We start from the raw sequence: 22,868 nt of genomic DNA on the forward strand, positions 1-22,868 counted from the left end.
CCACCCGCCGTGGGTACGCGGCTCGGGTGCAGAACCGCGTCGCCTGCCCCCCCCCCCCCCGTTCGGCGCCCCACCGGGCGATGACGTTCACGTCGACCCCGCGTTCCCTGTTGCCTCCGGGGATGGTGGGGGAGCGGCGCCCGCAGGATGACGTCACCCAGCAGGCCACGCCTCACCCCGCGTGGTGATTCCCCGGCCCGGCCCGGGGCCGCGCCCGCCGCCGCCCCGCCCACCGTGCGTGCTGACGTAGCACGCCGCCTGCGGGCGGAAGCGCGGGCGGGCGGTTGCGGCGGCCGGGTCCCCTCGGAGGGGCGCTGGTGCGCGGGCTGAGGCGCCGCGGCCGGGTCGGGACTTGAGCGCTGCGCGATGAGCGGCGCGGGGGCCCGCGGCCCCGAGGCCGGCGCTGCCCGGGCCGAGCCCCCAGGAGCGGGGCTGAGCGTGGACGTGGCGGGGCTGCTGGCGCAGCTGGCACGCAGCTTCGCGCTGCTGCTGCCGGTGTACGCGCTCGGCTACCTGGGCCTGAGCTTCAGCTGGGTGCTGCTGGCGCTCGGGCTGCTCGTGTGGTGCCGGCGGAGCCGCGGCCTCAAAGCGACCCGCCTGTGCCGGGCGCTGGCGCTGCTGGAGGACGAGGAGCGCGCCGTGCGCCTGGGCGTGCGCGCCTGCGACCTGCCGGCCTGGGTGAGTGCGCCTGGTGCCCCGTCCGCGGGGACCTGCGGGTGTCCCGAGCGCCGCCAGGCTCCCCGCCCCCGTTATCTGGCAGGTGTCCCCGCGGCCAGGGCCGCGCCCGCCCCTTCTCCGGGTCCGCAGACCCCCACCCGCATCCCCGGCCCGCAGCCCGGGCAGGCCCGCTTGGGGGCGGGGGGCGGGGGGCGGCTGGCCCCGGCCCCGGCCGGCCCCGGCCCCGCTGGCAGTGACTCGCGCCTCTGGAATGTGCCCTGGGAGGCGGCGGCGGGTGCTGCGCCCAGCGTCCGGCCGGGTCCCGCCGCCCTGCCCAGCCCTGGGACCGTCGGCGCTCGTGGTCCCGGGGAAGGGAGCGGGGAGGGTCCCCAGAAGGGGGCTGCAAGCCCGTTTCACTCGTTTCCTCTGTAGGGTGGACGTGACTCCTGCATGAGTTTCGGAGGAGGGGTCAGAGCTCTTGGGCACTTGCACTGACAGCGAGTCTCGTTAATTGATTGCTTTTACCCGGGAGGTCGTGTGCAGGGTGGATTTCTGCAGTGAGCACAGGAATGCACTGGCTTCCCCCCTTTCTCTGCTCACTCCCAACTCTTAAGCAGGAGTTGCTGTGACAGCTTCAGATGCAGGAAATCGTGGTCATTTTACGATAAACGGCGGTCCCCGTAGGCTTGGGGTGACCGTGGCGTGACACGGCCAGCCAGTGAGGTTCGCAGGGGTGGTTGTTTCTTGGAGGAGCAGAGGGCCTGGAGAGGAGCGGCTGTTTGCAGCCCCGAGACCCTTGCGAGGTCGGGCGTGGGGTGTGAGAGCCGGGGTCAGCCGAGGGCCAGCCTGCTCGGTACCACCTTGCGGGGCAGACCACGCTTTCTGTTTCTTTCGCGTAAAATCAGCGAGTCACACGGTTTGAAGTGAGGCTCGACAGGAGGAGCAGCCTGCTAGGAGAAAGCGAGCATTCCTCCCATCTTGGCAGTACTGGGGCGTCGTTCTGGGGCTCCTGAACTTCAGGGTGCTGCCCTGCTGTGAATAAGATGTGCGTGCACGTCTTCGTGGTGTGTCATTGACAGCGGTGATTCATCGTGGGGTGGACGCTAGCAAGTCATGAACCAGCGGGTACCCACTTCCTAACCCGCTCTGGTTGTGTGCATCCATAAAGTGATTTATGCGGGGTGTGGACGATTGGGGTAGGGTTACTACTCTGAGAAAGAGCATGTACACTTTTGAATTAAGGGGGGCAGGTGGGGGGAGGGCTACCGGGGTATGGAACATGGATCTCACTTAACCCTGTGAAAGTTCTGTTAGGCCTTGATCCTATAGCTTGTATATAAACCGTGTTGTTACTCACTCTACACTGTTTTCCCGGTCAACAGGGAAAATGCTTGACAAGTGTGGATCGGTGGATGAGGACTGGCCTTTTGTCCAACAGTGTTAATTGGGCCCTGTAAAATTAGACCAGGGGTGAAGGGAATACTATTGAAGAGTTTTTATAGAAATGAACAAGGACAATTTTCCAGTGAGATTTTTATTCGAAATATTAGAACTTGTATGGTGAAGTCTGCCCCTTTCCTGCTTTTACGGCTGTCCATAAATGCTGACTCGATGGCTGCACATAAGTAGAAACTCAAATCTGGCATATGCAGTACTACTTAACTGTTTTGACAGTTGGTCTTTTATCGCTCTCATACTTTGATGATTAACATTTAAAGCAGCCAGCTTCCTTATTAGGCAGTTGTGTACTCTTAATGTACAAGCTTTTCTTTGGGGAGAGTTCTTTTTCCTGTAGTTATTCTGGGAAGTCCAGGAGAATTTATCTCTAGCCAAAATTGAGTTTGTGTGGGCTAAGAAACGAACAAGAGAAAAGAATACACTTTGGTCTCCTATGAAGGAGGACAAATATTTTTTATTCTTAGTGTTAATCATTGACTTACACTTTAATAAAATTTGGTGAATACTTGTAAAAAAATAGTCACATAGCTATATAAGGAACCACGGTTTACCTCTTTTAAACTGTGGTTGCCACTTTATAGTTAGCTCTTAGAGCAATTATGTGCTTCCAGAAGATGTTAGAGACCTACCTCTTCATGCTGTGAAGGAGATGTGGATGCTGCTTTGGTGGTTTTTGTTTGTTTGTTTACTTATACTGGTGCTTCTGCTCTAATTTAAAAAGGAGGAAGACTGAATGTTGCTCTGAGTTATTTGGTCTAAATGCTTCATGAAGTTAGAACAGAATGCCTCAAGAGTACTAAACATAGAGTAGTAATGTCTGTTTTTTTTTTTTTAGTTTGAAGTAAAAAATGGATTTAGAGTTAGGATATATGTTAATATATCAACTTGTATGCTCTGGTTTTAATAATACTTGTTTTAGATTAATAGTCTGTATTTCAAGATGGGAAACTATAGAGCTAGTACTGAACTATAAATAAATTTAGGAATTAGAAATATATGGGATATGTTAAATTAATGTTATATTAAGTATATTTATATACTATAGCTCTCTATCTTGTAGAGAACCAAAGAACCGAAGTATGAAAAACTGAGTTAGTAATGTGGTATTTTTGTTAGGTCTAGTGAACCTTTTATCTTTTCTGTAGACTTTCATGATTTTTACACTGATCCCAACATTTAATTTAGAATGATATCACAGACGTTGTGAATATGCTAAAAACCATTGAATTGTACATTTTAAATGAGCAAATTGCAGGGTATGTACATTATATCAGTAGTGCTATTAAAAAGTATTATAGATATTGAATTTCTTTTAAAAATAAATGAAAAGGGTAATTAGTTACAATACAAAGTAAGCCACACATATGCCCTTGCTTATGGAATTTCAGCAGAAACTATTACAACTCTTTTTAAATTTTATTAAGCTTTTTATTTAAATTCTAGAGTAGTTAACATACAGTGTTATATTAGTTTCAGGTGTACAATATATTGTAAAACTGCTATAACTTTTAAAAATTATTGTTCCCAGAACACCTGGGTGGCTCAGCAATTGAGCGTCTACCTTTGGCTCAGGTGTGATCCTGGGGTCCTGTGATCAAGTCCTGCATCAGGCTCCCTGCAGAGCGCCTGCCCCTCCCTCTGCCTAAGTCTGCTTCTCTCTCTTTGTCTCTTATTAATAACTAAATAAACCTTAAAAAAATTATTGTTCCAACTTAAATTTCAAGGCATTTACATTTTAGAGAATGTTTAATGAAAAGTGGGGGCTTATGAATGAAAACTAGCAAAATAAATTTTTTTACCTTAACACTCATGTTACCATAAACATTGGCTAGACAAACAATTTTGGTAAATGATGCAGAAATCATGCAGAGATATAGATAGCTTAAATGTGTGTTTTTCTGTGATTATTCTAGACTTTGATTCAAGGTATTGATACATAATTATGTATAAAATTTTAGGGTATAGATTGGTTTTATATTAGATTCATTTTATCATAGCATGATTTTAGAATGTTGTTGAGTCTTTATGGCTTTTAAAATATTTTATTGATTGATTGATATTTATCTATTTACTAGAGATACAGAGAAAGAGGCAGAGACACAGGAAGAGGGAGAAGCAGGCTCCCTGCGGGGAGCCCGATGCAAGACTTGATCCCAGGACCCTGGGATCATACCCCGAGCTGAAGGCAGCTCAACCACTGAGCCACCCAGGTGTCCCATATTATTTTATTTTATTTAAATTCAGTTGATTGGGATCCCTGGGTGGTGCAGCGGTTTGGTGCCTGCCTTTGGCCCAGGGCGCGATCCTGGAGACCCGGGATCGAATCCCACATCAGGCTCCCGGTGCATGGAGCCTGCTTCTCCCTCTGCCTGTGTCTCTGCCTCTCTCTCTCTCTCTCTCTGTGACTATCATAAAAAAAAAAAAAAAAAAAATTCAGAAAAAAATTCAGTTGATTGACATAGTGTATTATCAGCTTCAGATTGTTATGGTCTTTTGTGTTTTACTATATTTTGTTAAGTTACTATCTGTTTTGGTTTCCATGACACAGTGCTACCTCAGATGAATTTTTTTTCTCCATTTAAAGATCTGGGCACCTACTGTATGCAAAAGTAGAAGAGGTCATCCTGCTTTCATGTGTGTGCTGTCTTTCAGGTAAACACAAGGCAAGATGTGATGGCCCCAGTGCCCTAGCTGTCAGAACAGAGGATGGGAGGTGTTTAGTGGTGAGGCAGTGCATATAGACAAATTTTGTGGACATTTAAGAATAGAGGAACGTACTCTATGGAAACAGCACAATAAAGATGCAGAAGCAGGAAATCGGGCATATCCTGTGGCGGGAACATCAGAGCCCACCTGGACTGTCCCATCTGGAGGAAGCTGTTTGGAAGGAAGGTGATAAATTGAGGCTCAGGGGTGAGAAGCAGATGTATTCCATCCAGCTGGGGCGCAAGTTCTCAGGGCAGCTCTCCCAATTCACAGGGAGCCTGTATTGGTCATAAATATAAATAACTGCTTTTTTAAATTCAGTGTTTTAGCATGGGAGAAAGGGGAGATAGTGATGTATTCAGAATTAAGCTTCTGAAATCATAAAGTAGAAGCCCCTGTGCAGTGGGAGTGGTGTTCTCTTCTTCCTTTAGCTGCCAAAAAAACAAGCCAAGATTATTGCTGGATTGTTGTGCTTTGCCCCAGGAGGTAGCTTAAAGTACCCAGCCACCTTCCCCCAAATAGACCATTCTCTTTTACCCTAATGATCTTATTGTGCTTATACTGAGTCACCTTGTGTTCTTTTGGAGTTGGGTGGGGCACAGTTCTTACATAAACAGTATCAGTGGTTTCTTTTGTGTGGAGTCATTTTTCTATTCAACGTGTTTTACTTGAGAGTTTTCTTGTGATCTTTCTCCTGGTCACTGACTTTTCTTCATTTTTCTTAGCTGTTACAAGAGTCTAATTTTTTTTTAAGGAAACCATTTATTTTTTTAATTGTTCCTGGAGTAGATTACATTTTAAGGAAGTAGTAGTTCAATTTACATGTAGGGATTAGAAATGAGCCTTTATGGATTCATCAAGTTACTCAGCCCACATTTATTAGCATTTGCAATGTTCAGGTCTCTTGCTAGGTGCTAGAGATGGACATGTTTAAGACAGGCCTTACAAATTCAAAAATTTACTAGCTGGTAAGAGCACAGATCTGTGTGTAATTCTAGTTTTAGTCATAGTGTGCTTTTGTAGTTCTTTTTTTTTTTTAAAAAGTAATACAAGCTCATTTTTTTTTAATCCTGGAAAAAATCTATTAAAAACATCATAATTCCAAACCACCCATAATTGTAGTTTATGGAGAATTAAAACAACCTTGAATGGAATTGTTATTGTGACTTTTTTTTTTCTGTTTGTGATAAACCATACTGAAAATAATTTGTTCAGGAAAATGTGGTTTAGATTTTAAGTTTTTTTTTTTTACTTTTAACTGTGTATGGAAAAAAGAAAGGCAGGCCTTTCTTAGGTCTTTCTGTTGGTAAAGTGGTATGCTCATTTTCTTAAAAACTGCCATTTAGAGCATTTTGCACATTTTCTAAGGTAAATCTGGAGTTGTTTTTTTTTAAGATTGTATTTATTTATTCATGAGAGACAGAGAGAGAGGCAGAGACCCAGGCAGAGGGAGAAGCAGGCTCCCCATGGGGAGCCCGATGTGGGACATGATCCCCCAACTCCAGGATCACTCCCTGAGCCAAAGGCAGACGCTCAACCACTGAGCCACCCCGGTGTCCCAAATCTGGAGTATTTAAATCAATGCATTTGATAATTATTATTTTTTAAAATTTTATTTGAGAGCGTGTGTGCATGCACGCACACGAGCAGGGGGAGGGGCAGAGGGGCTCAATCCCAGGACTCTGGGATCGTGAACCCAGCCAAAGGCAGATGCTTAACTAAGTCACCCAGGCACCCCTAAATCAATCTATTTTAAAACAAAGATTTTATTGGTGAGGATTAAAACTTTATTCTAGGTTTTGTTGAACTAGCTATGCATAGAAGTCCAGTTTTACGCTCTTGCTGTCTTTGCCTGCTTTGTGAAAGGCAGTTTTATGATTATTCACAGTGGACACCTCTGTGAGCCACAGTTCAGCACCTGGCGGATTACAGCAGGGTATGCAGATGAAAGTATCAGTGCAAAATAACAGCACATTTTGAATGCACCCGCGTGTCAGGAGCAGTGCTTTGTTTCCTAGTGACTACATATGGGAATTGGCAACAGCCACACCAACAGCAGATGTGAAAATACTAACCTGACAGTTCACACTGTGCTTTCCTTTTTGTTATTTGCAAGATTGTCATTGAAGTTGAACTTGAAGTTCTTTTCTTTACTCAGTGAAGTTCCTCTTACCTATTTTTAATGAACACACAGTTGTGTTTTTATGTCCCCAAAACATACAATCTTTCTAGTATGAGGAGAAAGCAACCTCATTGTAGAACATTTCAAGCTTTGGAGAAGAGTCAAAAGGAAAAAGTCACCTGCATCCTACTAACTAGTGATGACCACTATTAACCTTTTGATGATTTTCTGAACCTTTAATGCATATGGATATGTGTGTGTGTTGTATCTTTCTTCATTGTGCATTATGTTGTGGACATATGTCATTATTCAGAATATGACTTCGGTTATTGCAATATTACCTATTTAATGGGGATGCTGGGTTTTATTTAAATGATGTCTGATAGATTTCAAAAACAAGATTGTTAGATATTATATGGTGAGAAAGAAAACTAGAGTTTGAGACATATCCAAGATTCCGTTCTTTTCAAGTTATAAAATATTATTTGAGCTATATATCAGATCTGTTCTGGGACACATGAACTATTTCTGAACTCAGGAGAATAGCATGATCATTTTATATAGAGAAAACTCACTTTGGAGGACCATGTTTCATATGGTGTTGATGTTCAAATGCATAGTCGATTCATCCAGATGCCCTCGTATGTAAATAACCTTGAGAAGGAAAGCATTCCCCTCACGAGGAGTCACAACTTTTAAGTAGCTTTTTCTTTGCTGTGTTGGGATATTAGTTTGTTAACAGGAAGAACATTTTAAACTGAAGTAGCGGCTTCAGGTAGCACAGTGTCCTGATGGCTACTGGAAGGTTGCTGAGAAGACTCCCTGGGTTGTCACTAGCCATGTGACCAGTTAATCTGGCAGCCCTTGGTCACTGCGTGGTGTGTGGCACGACCATTCCGACACGTGAGGACGTCACTACGTGGGCGCATGCTGGAGAAGCAGATTCTGGCCCTGGTAACTGAATCCAGTCCTTTCCTAACTGTGCATGTGGGCAAGTCGGCCACACCTCATAGACCTTAGGTTTCTCGTCACTAGGTAAGCATTGAAATGAGCTGTGAAATGAACGTGGTGTGGCTATGAGACTGGAATGAGGAAAGGCCCAGGGAAGTGCTGGGCCTGGGAGGGCAGTGGCTGCCCAGGGTGCCCTTGAGCTGGTGACTTGAGTGGCTCCTGGTTCCTAGCAGTTGCCCTTGTGTTGCTGCCAGTTTCCTGCTGCCTGTGTCACTTCTCTTACCCACTTCAACTGAAAGGGGGCAGATGAGACCTAGAGTTTCTCTTTGTTTCTGTTTGCTGTGGTTTGTTTGTTTTGTTGCTAAGAGTTTATCTACATTAATGCTTTGTTATTGTTCACAGTGGAAAGTACTACTACTAATTTCTCTCTTCTCTGTACTTCTCTAAAATGATAACCAAGGAACCTATGTTATTAATCTGCTTCCCTCCTGGTGTTTCCTTACATGCTACCCTGAGGACGTGGTTCTGCTTGAAGTAACTGCCCTGATGCAGTAGATAACCATAGTTGCATTCCAACCGTATCATGTTGTAAAGTTGGTTCATTCTCACACTCATTCCCTTCCTCTTGTGAATAAGTGTTGGTTAATGACTAAAGTGGGGATTTGAAAATCTCCTATTTCTGGGTCAGTTATAGTATCTGTGGAGTCGTTCCCTTCTGTTAGCATCTGAGGGGTGATATGTGTTAGGTTTCCCTAAAATAAGGTAGAACTGTGCTAGATAAACCTGATAATGTGGGAGGAGAACACTGTCCAACTTGTTTCATGCCATAAATACTGCACTGGAGTACATGTTATAAGCTGGTTTTCAGTTACGCTGCTTACATTCTAAGATACCAGCACCAAACTGCTAAAATTATTGATCTGAGCAATACTCTTATTTTCTATTTTCTTAATAAATGTTGCTTTCATATTTACTAAAGCATTTAGTTAAATCTGCTTTGTCCTGTACTTGTGTGTAGAATTAGGAGTTTGAAGACAAGGACTTTTAATATTCATTATAGCATCTAGCAGAATGCATTTATATATAATTTACTTGGTAAACCTAGGAAATTTTTAGAATAGTGAACTACGGGTTGCTTGTTTCATTAGGACTTCCTATACCCAGTTTGTACATTGTTATGTAATGTCCATGTTGCCATTATTGTACATGTTTGAGGTGAACTGTCTACTGAGCTAATTTATTATGCTTCTGCTATAAGTATTTAAATGGCTAGCAAATGAATACATGAGATCTGTTAATAGTTTCTAAGTTAATGTCTAAGTACTGGGTTTCTTTTTTTTTAATATTTATTTATTTATTTATTTATTTATTTATGAGAGACACAGAAGGAGAGAGAGGCAGAGACACAGGCAGAGGGAGAAGCAGGTTCCATGCAGGGAGCCTGATGTGGGACTCGATCCTAGGACTCTAGGATAACGCCCTGGGCCGAAGGCAGGCGCTAAACCACTGAGCCACCCAGGGATCCAGTACTAGGTTTCTAAAAGCAAAAGCCCAAATGTAACTCAAACCATAATTCAAACCATTGCTTTCTGCTTTCCACCTATATCAAATCTCCCTAGGCTCCCTCTCAAAAGGATGCTGTGATTGTGTTATGGCATACCTGGATTATCCAGGATAATCTTCTCAACTCAGGATCCCTAGTTTGTCATGTCTTTTTTGCCATATAAGGCAACATTCACAAATTCTAGAGATTAGGATATATATATGTATATCTTTTGGGGGGCCATTACATACGCTGCCCTGTGTCTTGGGATACCCGGCAACCAGGATGGCTAAACAATGGTAATTGTGGCTCAGCCGTAGTTCATCAGTTCTGAAAGACACTCCCAGCCCCACCCCCCACTTCCTATCTGTGGACTCATCTCATAACCATGTGTCATTGTTGAGTTCAGCATGCTCTTTCCTTCTTAGGGCATAGAAAATAATGTCTGTTTTATAATTGATCTCGTCTTGGATTCAACACTATGGCTATTCCTGTTCTCTCTGTGGCTGAGAATTATGTGTGGTCTTGAAGAGATGGTATAAGTAGAAACAAATGGGAGAAAGAGCTGAGTCTTTGGAATAAGGGTGGCCTACAAGTGGCAGTGTTTTTGCATTGTAGATGACGAGACAAGCACAAGAAGCAGGGCCTTGCACTGTGTCAGTGTAGACATTAGGGAAGCATCAAAACGTTTAAAAGAGTGGTGTGTCTCAAGTTTAAAAGGGGGCCTGTACAGGGTGATGTATGAAAGTGTTAAATTACTATATTGTACCCCTGAAGCTAATAGGACACTGCATTGGAATTAAAAACTTTTTTAAAAAAACTTTTTAAAGTAATTAAAAATACTTTAAAAAAACAAAAAATTAAAAAGGCATGTGTAACAAGATACATTTTGGAGTGATATCCAGACAGACCGAGAGGACAAAGACTGTGGTTGGTCTGAGCATGTGGAAGGAAGGAGTGCCTGAATCTCAATGGAATCACATTGAGAAGGAAGGAAGAAGAGGCCATGGAAAAGTGAAAGATGACTCCAGGTTACTTGCCTGAGCTCCTGGGAGAGGAGAGGATGTTGCCATTATGCCAAGAAGGATATATAGGAGCAGCAGTTTGGAGGCCTAGGGCTAGGGACAGGAGATTATTAATTTTGTTTTATAAATATGTCAGGTGTAAGAAGCCTAGGGGAATTCCAAGAGGTATTATCCAAACATCAGTCAATGAGGGATCCCTGGGTGGCGCAGCGGTTTGGCGCCTGCCTTTGGCCCAGGGCGCGATCCTGGAGACCCAGGATCGAATCCCACATCAGGCCCCCGGTGCATGGAGCCTGCTTCTCCCTCTGCCTATGTCTCTGCCTCTCTCTCTCTCTCTGTGACTATCATAAATAAATAAAAAATTAAAAAAAAATTAAAAAAAAAACAAAAAACAAACATCAGTCAATGAGAAGTAGATGAGATCAAAGAGACACATATCAGCATGTGTTCAGCTCACAGGTGATGGGTGGCTGAAGTCATGCTTGAAGAGGGAGATGGAGGAAGCGCATGTAGATAGCATAACAAGAGCTGATGGCCTGGGGCACACCCTTGGTGATTCTGGAGGAACTCAGAATGGGAAGGTAAAGAACACGGTTAATGCATTTAGTGCTTATACTGTGTGCTTATCTAATGCTCTATGTAGAACTCATTTAACCCCCACAGACCTGTTACCCTCATTTTACAGATGAGAAACTGACACCATGCTAACTCTTGAGAGGTTCTGTGACTTGCCTTTGGTCCCAGAATCTGAAGTGACAGGCGCAGAATTTGAACTGGTACCTTTGCTAGCTGTTGCTCCATTGTTTTTCTGTTCTCCACTTTCTCTTGATAATAGTGAAGAAGATACTGGGGATTAGACATTGTCTTATCTAGTCATTTTGATAATTTCCACTTTTCAGAGGAGGAAGCTAAGGCCTTAGGAATTCAGCAGTTACCCACAGTCACACAAGTACCAGAGTGATGCTGGGCTGCGAGGTCAGGTGTCCCTGCCTGCCATACCCTTTCCACTGCTCTCAGGGCCCAGAGAGCTGGGCCCAGGCACCTGCAAGGGTGAAGGTGGCCTTGCTGCCAGTAGAGCCCACTAGCACACTCTCATGGCCTGTCTCAGGAGCAGATTGGACCTTCAGTTTATATAGCATTTTTATTTTTATTTTTATTTTTATTTTTATTTTTATTTTTATTTTTATTTTTATTTTTATTTTTATATTTATTTATTTATTTATTTATTTATTTATTTATTTATTTATTTATTTTATTCAGGATAGACAGAGAGAGAAGGAAAGGCAGAGACACAGGCAGAGGGAGAAGCAGGCTCCTCAAAGGGAGCCCGATTTGGACTCAATCCTGGATCCCCAGGATCATGCCCTGGGCTGAAGGCGGCGCTAAACCACTGCGCCACCCGGGCTGCCCAGCATTAGCATTTTTAATTATTATGTTAGGGGTAACAAGTGGACAGGGGTGTATATTTCAAATGTTTTTGATCTATGCAAGTATTTGGGACAAATAATAGAAACATTCTTCGTGGTCTTTGTTTCCTCCTTACATTTCCAAGTTTTTGTATGGGATCATTTTTCTCCTGACTATAGAACTCACTTTCATATTTTTTTTTAGTGCAGGTCAGCCAGCAGTGACTTTTCTGTTTGTGTTTGTTTGCAGGAAAAAAATGAGCAAATAATGCAGAATTCTCATATTCCAACCTACATACAATTTCTTTTTTTTTTTTTTTTTTTAGATTTTATTTATTTATTCATAGAGATGCAGAGAGAGAGAGAGAGAGGCAGAGACACAGGCAGAGGGAGAAGCAGGCTCCATGCAGAGAGACTGACGTGGGACTCAATCCAGGGTTTCCAGATCCCGCCTTGGGCTGCAGGCGGCGCTAAACCGCTGCGCCACCGGGGCTGCCCCATACAATTTCTTATATTAACATATTGCATTAGTGCCGTGTTATTTGTTACAATTATTGAAACTGTTGATTCTTTTAGCTAAAGTCCACAGTTTACACTAGGAGTCTCCTTATTTATTTTTTTAAATTAATTTATTTAGAGCATGCACACATGAGTGGGTAGGAGGAGCAGAGGGAGAGGGATCAGCTGACTCCCCCTGAGGGCAGAGCCCCTGCCAGACTCAGTCCCAGTTCCTTGAGATCACCACCCCAGTCGAAAGCAAGAGTTGACACTCAACCTACTAAACCACCCAGGCGCACCAAGAATCTCTCCTTATTTTGTAGAATAGTATCATTGCCCTAAAAATCCCTCTATTCCCACCCTCTTCCAAGCTCCTGCGTGGTTATTGGTCTTTTTACTGTCCATAGAGTTACCTTCTTCAGAATGTCAGGTAGTTGGAATTACGTAGTCTGTGGTTATCTTTATTGCAAAAATATTCAATAACAAAATTAACTTTTAAAACATGTGCAGTTCGGTGTCATTTAGTACCTTCACAGTGTTGTGCAACTATCACCTCTGTCTGGTTCCAAAACATTTTCATCACCCCAAAAGAAACCCTGTGCCCATTAGCAGTCCCTTCCCACTTCGCCCTCCCCCTGCCCCAGCAGCTGCTGATCTACTTTCTGTCTCGTGATTTTCCTATTCTGAGTATTTCCTGTAAATGGAATTATACAATATGTGACCTTTTGTGTCTGCTTTATTTCACTTAGCATTATATTTTCAAGATTTTATCCTAGAGTATACACCATTTCTTTTTATGGTGAATAATACTCCATTATATGGATATACCACAATCTGTTTATCATTTATCATTCCATCCATTGATGAACATTTGGGTTGTTGCTTTCTTTTGGCCATTGTGAATTGTGCTGTGAACATATGTGGACAAATTTTTATTTGAATACCTGTTTTCAATTTTGGGGGGGCGGTATATACCTAGAAGTGGAATTGCTGGGTTTGACTTTTTGAGGACCTGCCAAACTGTTCTCCACAATAGTGGGACTATTTTACATTCTCACCAACAATGCAAAAAAGTTTCAAATCCTCTACATGCCTGGCAACACTTGCTGTTTTTTAAACTATTTATTCAACTTTTAAAAAAAAGATTTATTTATTTATTTATGATATATATATATATATAGAGAGAGAGAGAGAGAGAGTGAGAGGCAGAGACACAGGAGGAAGGAGAAGCAGGCTCCATGCCAGGAGCCTGACGTGGTACTCGATCCCGGGACTGCAGGATCACGCCCTGGGCCAAGGGCAGGCGCCAAACCGCTGAACCACCCAGGGATCCCCTATTTATTCAACTTTTAACCAGTGGGAACTTACAAAACTTTTTTTCTTTTTAGTAATCTCTGTGCCCAATGTGAAGCTCAAATTCAAGACTCCAAGATAAAAGAGTCACTTGCTATACTGACTGAGCCAGCCAGGTGCTCTGAACACTTGTCATTTCATTTTTTGTCTTTTTGATTATAGCTATCCTGGTAGATGTGAAGTGGTATCTCATTGTGAGTTTATTTGCATTTACATAATAAGAAATACCACCTTTATGTGATAATGTGCATTTCTTCCCAACTCCACTTTTTTTTTTTTTTTAAAGGGAAAGCACTTAACTCCACATTTAATGAGTTTTTTGGGGGTAGTTTTAAAATTGGCTATGTTGAGAATATTTACATCCTAGAGTTGGCAATCTCAGAACTGGTCGTAAATGTGTAGCAGCATATCACTGCTCTGAATGATGTTCCCCTCTTCCAGACAGGGCTCACCTGTCCTTTAAAGGCAGAATGGGAACAGGTCACCTTAATCTAATTAGGTTCTGAGTTAGGCCCAGGGCAAGTTGCAGGGAAAAGCTCTATCTCGTCTGATCTCATCCACTTTCAGGCATAGCTCCCCAAATGTTGTAACTAGAGACATGCTGTGTTGACTAAGTCCCTCTTCATTCAATCTTAGGGTCCACATTATGCTTTCTCAGTATAAGGAACCTGCCAAAAGCTCTGTTTTGCTTGTTAGAGGCTAGTTCCTGGTCCTGAGTAGTTTAAGAATTTGGCAAACATCTCAAGGATAAAACTATAAGAGTAAGTTCACTTCCCTCTGCCAAGGATCTTGAACCTGGGGTCCTCTTGCTCAGCTGACCCCACCCAACTCCCCATTCTTGACTCTTGTCTTGTGGGATTTCCATTACTCTGGCTTCTCTGCTTCTTAGGCATGTTCTCAACCTTTTAGACCACACCCCTGGGGGAAGACAGCCTTGGAACGTCAACTCACCACTGTAGTGCCTTCTCCCCTGCATTTTAGCCCCTCTGGCCCTTCTTGCTTTGGCAGATTTCCAGCGTCTTCAAGTGCATATATGCATATGTGAGAATGTGAACATGTGTGCTGAGTGTGTTTTCATCTGGCTTCTCTCATTGGTCTGCTGCAAGGTACTCCTATCCTCATAGCTTGAAGCCAGTGTTATGTTTAGGGAAAAATGGGTTTGTGAACTCCTAGTATATTGCCCTGTGAAAATTAGAAAAAAAAGTATTTTGTTGACTGTGTGATTTGGAAGTGGGATGGGAAGATAGATTCAGGAGAAAGGGATTAGGGGTCAAGTTTTTTTATTTTTAAGATTTTATTTATTCATGAGAGAGAGAGACAGAGACAGAGACAGAGAGAGAGGCAGAAAGATACTCAGAGGGAGAAGCAGGCTCCCTACAGGGAGCCCAATGTGGGACTCAATCCCAGGACCCCAGGATCACGCCCTGAGCTGAAGGCACTCAACTGCTGAGCCACTCAGGCATCCCATAGGTGTCAAGTTTTATTCATATGATTTTATTTCAAAATGTTTCCCTGGGTAAATATTTTACATTTATGTGGGTTTCATGGTACTTTTCCCCTCAGCTTTTTATTTAAATTCCAGTTAACATAAAGTGTAATATTAGTATCAGGTGTACATATAACACCCAGTGCTCATTACAGCCAGTGCCCTCCTTAATCCCCATCACCTATTTAACACATCCCCCCAGTGACCTCCCTTCCAGTAACAGTTTGTTCTCTATATAGTTCAGTTGTCTGTTTTCTTGGTTTTCCTCTCTTCCCCTTACCCTACACTGTGTTCATTTGTTTTGTTTCTTAAATTCCACACAAGAGTGAAATCATATGGTTTTGTCTTTCTCTGAATGACTTAACTCACTTAGCATAATATCCTCTAGTTCCATCCATGTCGTTGCAGGTAGCAAGGTTTCATCCTTTTTTTATGGCTGAATAACATTCCATTGTATATGTTGAGCATATTTTCATGTGTCTGTTGGTCATTTGGATGTCTTCTATAGAAAAATGTTCATGTCTTCTCATTTTTAAGCTGGATTGTTTGTTTCTTGGGTGTTGATTCTTGTAAGTCCTTTATATACCTTGGATACTACAGAGTACTTTCTAAAAAATTTTTAAGTAGGCTCCATGCCCAGTGTGGGCTTGAACCTGTGACCCTGAGATCAAGAGCAACACGCTGTACCAACTGAGCCAGCCAGCCATTTCAATTTTTAATTGAAATTTAAAATTAATTAATTAATTTATTTATTTTAAAGATTTTATTTATTAATGGGAGAGAGAGAGAGAGGCAGAGACACAGGCAGAGACACAGGCAGAGGGAGAAGCAGGCTCCATGCAGGAAGCCTGATGTGAGACTCCATCCCCGGACCCTGGGATCACTCCCTGAGCCAAAGGCAGATGCTCAACCCACTGAGCCACCCAGGCGTCCCTAAAATTTCATTTTTAAATGAAAATACTGTTACTGTTAGCACTGGGTGTGAGGCAACCTGTAAATTTTAAGTGGTAGAACTTGAAGTAAACAGATATAGAAAAATCCAGTTTGGGCTTCACTTATTTTACCTGTGAAATGGTACCTGACAAGTTTGGTAAACTTGGGAAATACGTGTCAAACATGACCATTGAGTGAATTTATGTTTTCATGGGTCACAAGCACTGTTTCATTTATTTTATACTTTATAGTTTCAGGAGGAAGACAGGCTGAAGATACTGGTAATGTGAATTATAAGTAGAGGAGAAAAATGGATTTTTAAACCTTGACATGCGTCCCATTTGTTGTATATAAGGAGGGGAGGGAAATCTGGCTGCCCTACAGAATAGTTTGGCTAGCACTGCCTCGGGGGAGCTTGCCTGGTGTATGCTCTGGATGTGGAGTCAGGGTCAGAGTCCAGACCTCCATGGACCCCAGCTCAGTGGCTCTTGGCCAACATCAACCTAATGGGGCTCAGATCTTTCATCTGCAAAGTGGTGAGGAAGTGCATTGGTTGATCTGTCAGGTCCATGCACCCTCTTAAAAATAAAAATGTACCAGGAGCAAAGGATGAGAGTGGAAGAGTAAAGGGGTGAGGTGGTGAAGGAGTTGGGGTTGAGGAAGGGAAAGAGTAGGTTGTGCTGGGTAAGTATAACCATTGGTTGTTAAATATACAGCCTATGATGCAGTAAAACAATTTATTCATGTATCTTTATGGCCTCACCAAATAGCTCTGACATGTATACAAGTTTGTAACTTCAGAAACAAGTTAGGGCCATAGTGGCATGAGTGTTCCTGCTTCACTAACGGTTAGTTAGGCCAGGCATCCAGTAAGGGCACATAGATCACTGATATGTCCTTGTTTGTTGGCTTATCCACTGACAAGGAACCTTCCATCAGGCTACTGTTTCTAGGCCTTTGGAATTACATATTTGGTTCTGGTATTATTTGGGGAAATATCAGAATAAAATATATGAAGTATGGTAACACTGTATATTCCAGGGAATGGAATATTCATTTCCTTTTTAACAGCTGTATTAGAGATATAATCCACATACCATACAGTTCAGCCACTTAAAATATACCATTCATGGTTTTTCCATGACTGTGGAGCTAAAATCACCAGTGTCTGATTTCCATGATTGTGGAGCTAAAATCACCAGTGTCTGATTTTAGGATGATTTCGTCCTCTGTTAAACTCCACACCCACAGGGCACCCAGGGGCCTCAGGTCATGATCCCAGGATCCTGGGGTTGAGCCCCACGTCTGGCTTCCTGCTCAGTGGGGAGCCTGCTTTTCCCTCTACCCCACCCCCTCATGTTCTCTCGCTCTCTCAAATAAATAAACATCAGCAAATCCATGCCCACTAACGCTCATTCCCCGTTCCCTCCATGTTTCTCACACTAGCCCTAGGCCACTACTGATCCATTTTCTGTCTCTATAGACTTACTTGTTCTGGACAGCCTGAGTCCAGACGTCAGTACGTGGTTTTTGTGACTTGGACTACCTGAGTGATAGAGAGGTAGATAGATGATAGAAGAGTCAGTATGTGGTTTTTGTGACTTGGACTACCTGTGTGATAGAGAGGTAGATAGATGATAGAAAATGAGAGGTGATATGTGATTGATAGAGAAGTGGTAGATATTATACCCAGTTCCTGATTTTGAGGGTGCTCTGTAGTTGTAGAAGATACACTCATTGGGGAAACTGGGAAAGTGCACACAGGACCTTATGGTGCTTCTTGCAATGCCTGTAATTATTTCAGAAGAATAGAATGGGGTGCGTAGGGGGCTCAGTCGGTGAAGCATCTGCCTTCAGTTCAGGTCATGATCTTAGGGTCCTGGGATCAAGCCCCACTTCAGGCTCCCTGTTTAGCAGGGAGGCTGCTTCTCCCTCTCCTTCTGCCCCTCATGCTGGAGCTTGCGTGCTCTCTTTCTCTCTCCCAAATAAATAAACTAAATCTTTTTTTAAAAAGGTAGAAATTATTGAAGATGCTCTTGGGATCTAGTTATTGTTTCTGCGTATAGTTACACATATATAGTGAATAAACAGTGATCTTATCATTTCTGTATGTAATGATGCACATATAGTGAATAAACTAGTGGGTTTTCTAGGGAGAATTGGAGAGAGCCCAGGATTTGATCAAGAAATGTACATTTTTTTGTGATTATTTTCTCCAAGATTTCCAACATTAAGTCTCTTATATGGAAAAGAGACTGATAGAGTAAGCCTGTCATATTTCTCCCTGGGAAATCCTGTAACATCAAAATCGAAGGTGTGGGTTTTTTGGGTGCTGTTTTTTGTTTTTAGGTGTTTCTGTCACAGTTGATGACAGGCATAATGGGAGGTGTATCAGAATCTTGGTTTCAAACATCTAGTAAAAATGATATTTAGGAAAAAAGTCCTAATGTTTTCAGGTGCCTTATTATTTATTGTTCTTCATTGCATACCAGTAAGGAATAAAAAAGAGAGAACAAGTAGATTTTGGGTTTGTAAATGTCTTTGACTTAATTTTTATTTTTTTAAATTTCATTTTTATAATGCTTCAGATATATAGTTTGTGTGAGAGAATAAAATTAAGCTCTTAGAAATATGTAAACCTGTTTCTTAAAAATGAAAAATTCATAGTAAAATTTCAAACATATAATGACCTCTGAGTCCATGTAGATGTTTGGTATTCCTGTCAGTTCCATACTCCAGGGGATTTTATTTTATTTATTTTTTATTTTTTTTAATAATAAATTTATTTTTTTATTGGTGTTCAATTTGCCAACATACAGAATAACACCCAGTGCTCATCCCGTCAAGTACCCCCCCTCAGTGCCCGTCACCCATTCACCCCCCCACTCCCCGCCCTCCTCCCCTTCCACCACCCCTAGAGTTCGTTTGATCAAGAAATGTACATTTTTTGTGATTATTTTCTCCCAGAGTTAGGAGTCTTTATGTTCTGTCTCCCTTTCTGATATTTCCTACCCATTTCTTCTCCCTTCCCTTCTATTCCCTTTCACTATTATTTATATTCCCCAAATGAATGAGAACATATAATGTTTGTCCTTCTCCGATTGACTTACTTCACTCAGCATAATACCCTCCAGTTCCATCCACGTGGAAGCAAATGGTGGGTATTTATCGTTTCTAATTGCTGAGTAATATTCCATTGTATACATAGACCACATCTTCTTTATCCATTCATCTTTCGATGGACACCGAGGCTCCTTCCACAGTTTGGCTATTGTGGCCATTGCTGCTAGAAACATCGGGGTGCAGGTGTCCCGGCGTTTCATTGCATCTGAATCTTTGGGGTAAATCCCCAACAGCGCAATTGCTGGGTCGTAGGGCAGGTCTGTTTTTAACTCTTTGAGGAACCTCCACACAGTTTTCCAGAGTGGCTGCACCATTTCACATTCCCACCAACAGTGCAAGAGGGTTCCCTTTTCTCCGCATCCTCTCCAACATTTGTGGTTTCCTGCCTTGTTAATTTTCCCCATTTTCACTGGTGTGAGGTGGTATCTCATTGTGGTTTGGATTTGTATTTCCCTGATGGCAAGTGATGCAGAGCATTTTCTCATGTGCGTGTTGGCCATGTCCATGTCTCCCTCTATGAGATTTCTCTTCATGTCTTTTGCCCATTTCATGATTGGATTGTTTGTTTCATTGGTGTTGAGTTTAATAAGTTCTTTATAGATCTTGGAAACTAGCCCTTTATCTGATACGTCATTTGCAAGTATCTTCTCCCATGCTGTAGGTTGTCTTTTAGTTTTGTTGACTGCTTCTTTTGCTGTGCAAAAGCTTCTTATCTTGATGAAGTCCCAATAGTTCATTTTTGCTTTTGTTTCTTTTGCCTTCGTGGATGTATCTTGCAAGAAGTTACTGTGGCCGAGTTCAAAAAGGGTGTTGCCTGTGTTCTCCTCTAGGATTTTGATGGAATCTTGTCTCACATTTAGATCTTTCACCCATTTTGAGTTTATCTTTGTGTATGGTGTAAGAGAGTGGTCTAGTTTCATTCTTCTGCATGTGGATGTCCAATTTTCCCAGCACCATTTATTGAAGAGACTTTCTTCCAGTGGATAGTCTTTCCTCCTTTATCGAATATTAGTTGACCATAAAGTTGAGGGTCCACTTCTGGGTTCTCTATTCTGTTCCATTGATCTATGTGTCTGTTTTTGTGCCAGTACCACACTGTCTTGATGACCACAGCTTTGTAGTACAACCTGAAATCTGGCATTGTGATGCCCCCAGATATGGTTTTCTTTTTTAAAATTCCCCTGGCTATTCGGGGACCCAGTCTCCTATAGTAGTAGTAGCTACTGCTGCTCTTCCTTCAATAGTAGAACAAAGCTGGATTGATTCCGTGTGGTATATAGAACATGTGCAGTTAAGTCAGTGCTATGATTACGTATGTATCTTCTGGTCCGTTTCAGTCAAAACATAAGCATATAAATTTGAATAGTAGCATTTGATTTGAATTTAAGACCAAAAACAACCAGATTGTCCTTAAATGTGTTAGTGAAGGAGATGAGAAGACATGTTTCCTATTCTTAGACTCATTTTAGTTTGTAAGATTGATGTAATTTATGCCAGAACCTCAATTCTAAATCAAGATTATCACATAATCTGTTTGACTTTCTTTAACAGTTGCAGAAAGAATGTCTAAATGACTTTAGAATTTTGTTAAATTATGCTTCTAACCCTTGAATAATATCCATGGATCTGCATCTGTATGTAAGGCATTACATAAATCTCTTGACATTAGTATTTTGATAAGGGGTATCTAATTGTTGTCTGGGTAGAAGTTATGAAGTGCCCTTGTTTTGACTCTGCCATTGAATATTAGCCCTGGCTTAAATTCTCCCATGCATGCACTGAAACTTATGCCCCTCTCATCCTTCAAAAATAAATGGATGAACAAATAGTTCATCTAACCAGGGCAAATAATACTATGTGAAATTACAGAAGGCTTCATAGTAAAATTTCTCTAATGTATATATTAGTGAATTAGAAATAAGAATTGGTTTTCAAATGATTTAGACAGCTTGGTTAATTATAAAAGATGTGCTGGGATAAACCTAGCTTTCTAGTTTGGTTTTACTTTTTCCTGATTTACAAATATAGGTAGTGATCATTCATATAATAACAATAGTAATGCATTATTGTAGATAAACATGCTTTAAGCAAACATTTATGTATGTAAATACTTCCCCTCTCTGCCATTGCTTGAGCCAGAAGAGTGTCAAGATCATGGAGCTGAGGTGTGGTCCATACTGTGGCTCTCCATTGGGGTTTCAACCAGACTTCCTTTGTCAGCAGCTAGTTCTTATTTCAAACTGTTAAGAGTTTGAGACCACAGAAGAAAGCAACAAATTTACTCCATTAGGTATGTGGTGAGCATAATAAAAAAGTGATTACGTTACTGCCTTTGGTCTAAGGTAAACACTGCAGGAATATTAGTGCTTCTCAGATTTCTGGTGAAATTTCTTGTTAATGTAAAAAGCACCAAGGAGAGAATTTTTAAAATGTTTCCTGGTGGGAAAAGGCCCTTAAACAAAGGTGGATTTTCCAGCATGACCATTGTATTTTAATGTCTTTGTGCAATATTATTCCTTCTAGTGTATGAAATTACACTGTTACACAGTAGTCCAGTCCAAATCCACGTGAAGTGGACCCAAACTACTGAGAAAGGTACAACTGTGTGGACTTTGAGAAAGGTTAATTGCCTTCTTTACTGCGTGAATTAGTTGATTGCCTCCCTTTTATGTAGACAAGGAATAAGTAAACCCAGTTATTTTGTAGTTTCTTTTTACCATCTAAATGACTAATTTGACCACTGTTAATATTTCATTACAGGATTGTTAGGTTTTGAGAGAAACATTCCTCTCTCATGCTTTTAACCTTGAATATTTTCTTTGTAGGGGTAGCTTTTAGGAGAAAGCACCCCAGTATCTTAGAGAAAATTATAGTATTAAGATTTCTTGACTCCAGTTTTTAGAATTTGCATCTGAATGGAGCCTCTGGGGAAGGTGGGAGCAGGGCAGATTGTGAGGAAAGATAGAGGTAGTTTACAATAACCCTTCTGGGAAATAGGTGAAGAAGTTCAAATATAAAAAGATTGGAGGGCACAAATTTATGTTGATACCAGTTTCACTGGAGTCATTTTCTCTGGTATGTTCAGCAGCCAATCTGTCAGAATGCTCGGAGCTCCTCACTGATGTGTTTACCAAGAGGTAACATGTACACTGGAAGATACTGATGACTTACAGTTTAAAATTTTTGAAATCCTTTCATTTGGAAGTTTGTCCAGTGTTAGTACTTAATACTTTTTCTAATCCCTTTTTTTTTTAAGATTTATTTATTTATTCATGAGAGAGACAGACTGAGAGAGAGGCAGAGACACAGGCAGCGGGAGAAGCAGCAGACTCCTCACAGGGAACCCAATGTGGGACCCGAACACGGATCCCGGGATCACGACCTGAGCTGAAGGCAGGCGCCCAACTGCTGAGCCACCCAGGCATCCCTCTAATGCCTTTTTTTCCCCCTCATAACTATATAATAGGAAGAAATTGTGGTTTCTTTCCCCCCTCCAGGTTCTGTGGAGAAGTCCCCAGGTCCCCTCCACTTATCTCAGCAGGCTATACATATTTTGTTGTCTGTGTCTGTCAGGACTGGAAAGCACCGGCATGGAGAATTGTAGATG

The 22,868-nt window shown here is 42.2% G+C and overlaps 1 protein-coding gene across 5 annotated transcripts in view; it reads left to right on the forward strand.

Annotated features, from left to right (window-relative positions):
- Positions 1 to 251: 251 nt before the first annotated feature.
- Positions 252 to 22,868, forward strand: part of ESYT2 (extended synaptotagmin 2) — an 81,949-nt gene continuing 59,332 nt past the window's right edge. For all 5 annotated transcript variants that reach the window (XM_041751783.1, XM_041751785.1, XM_041751786.1 and 2 more), the window contains exon 1: positions 252 to 678. In XM_041751783.1, coding sequence (XP_041607717.1) covers positions 367 to 678 — 312 coding nt within the window. In that variant the 5' untranslated portion in view covers positions 252 to 366. The remainder of the gene's footprint in view (positions 679 to 22,868) is intronic.

The sequence above is a fragment of the Vulpes lagopus genome, chromosome 4 (assembly GCF_018345385.1).
Source record: "Vulpes lagopus strain Blue_001 chromosome 4, ASM1834538v1, whole genome shotgun sequence".
NCBI lineage: Eukaryota > Metazoa > Chordata > Mammalia > Carnivora > Canidae > Vulpes > Vulpes lagopus.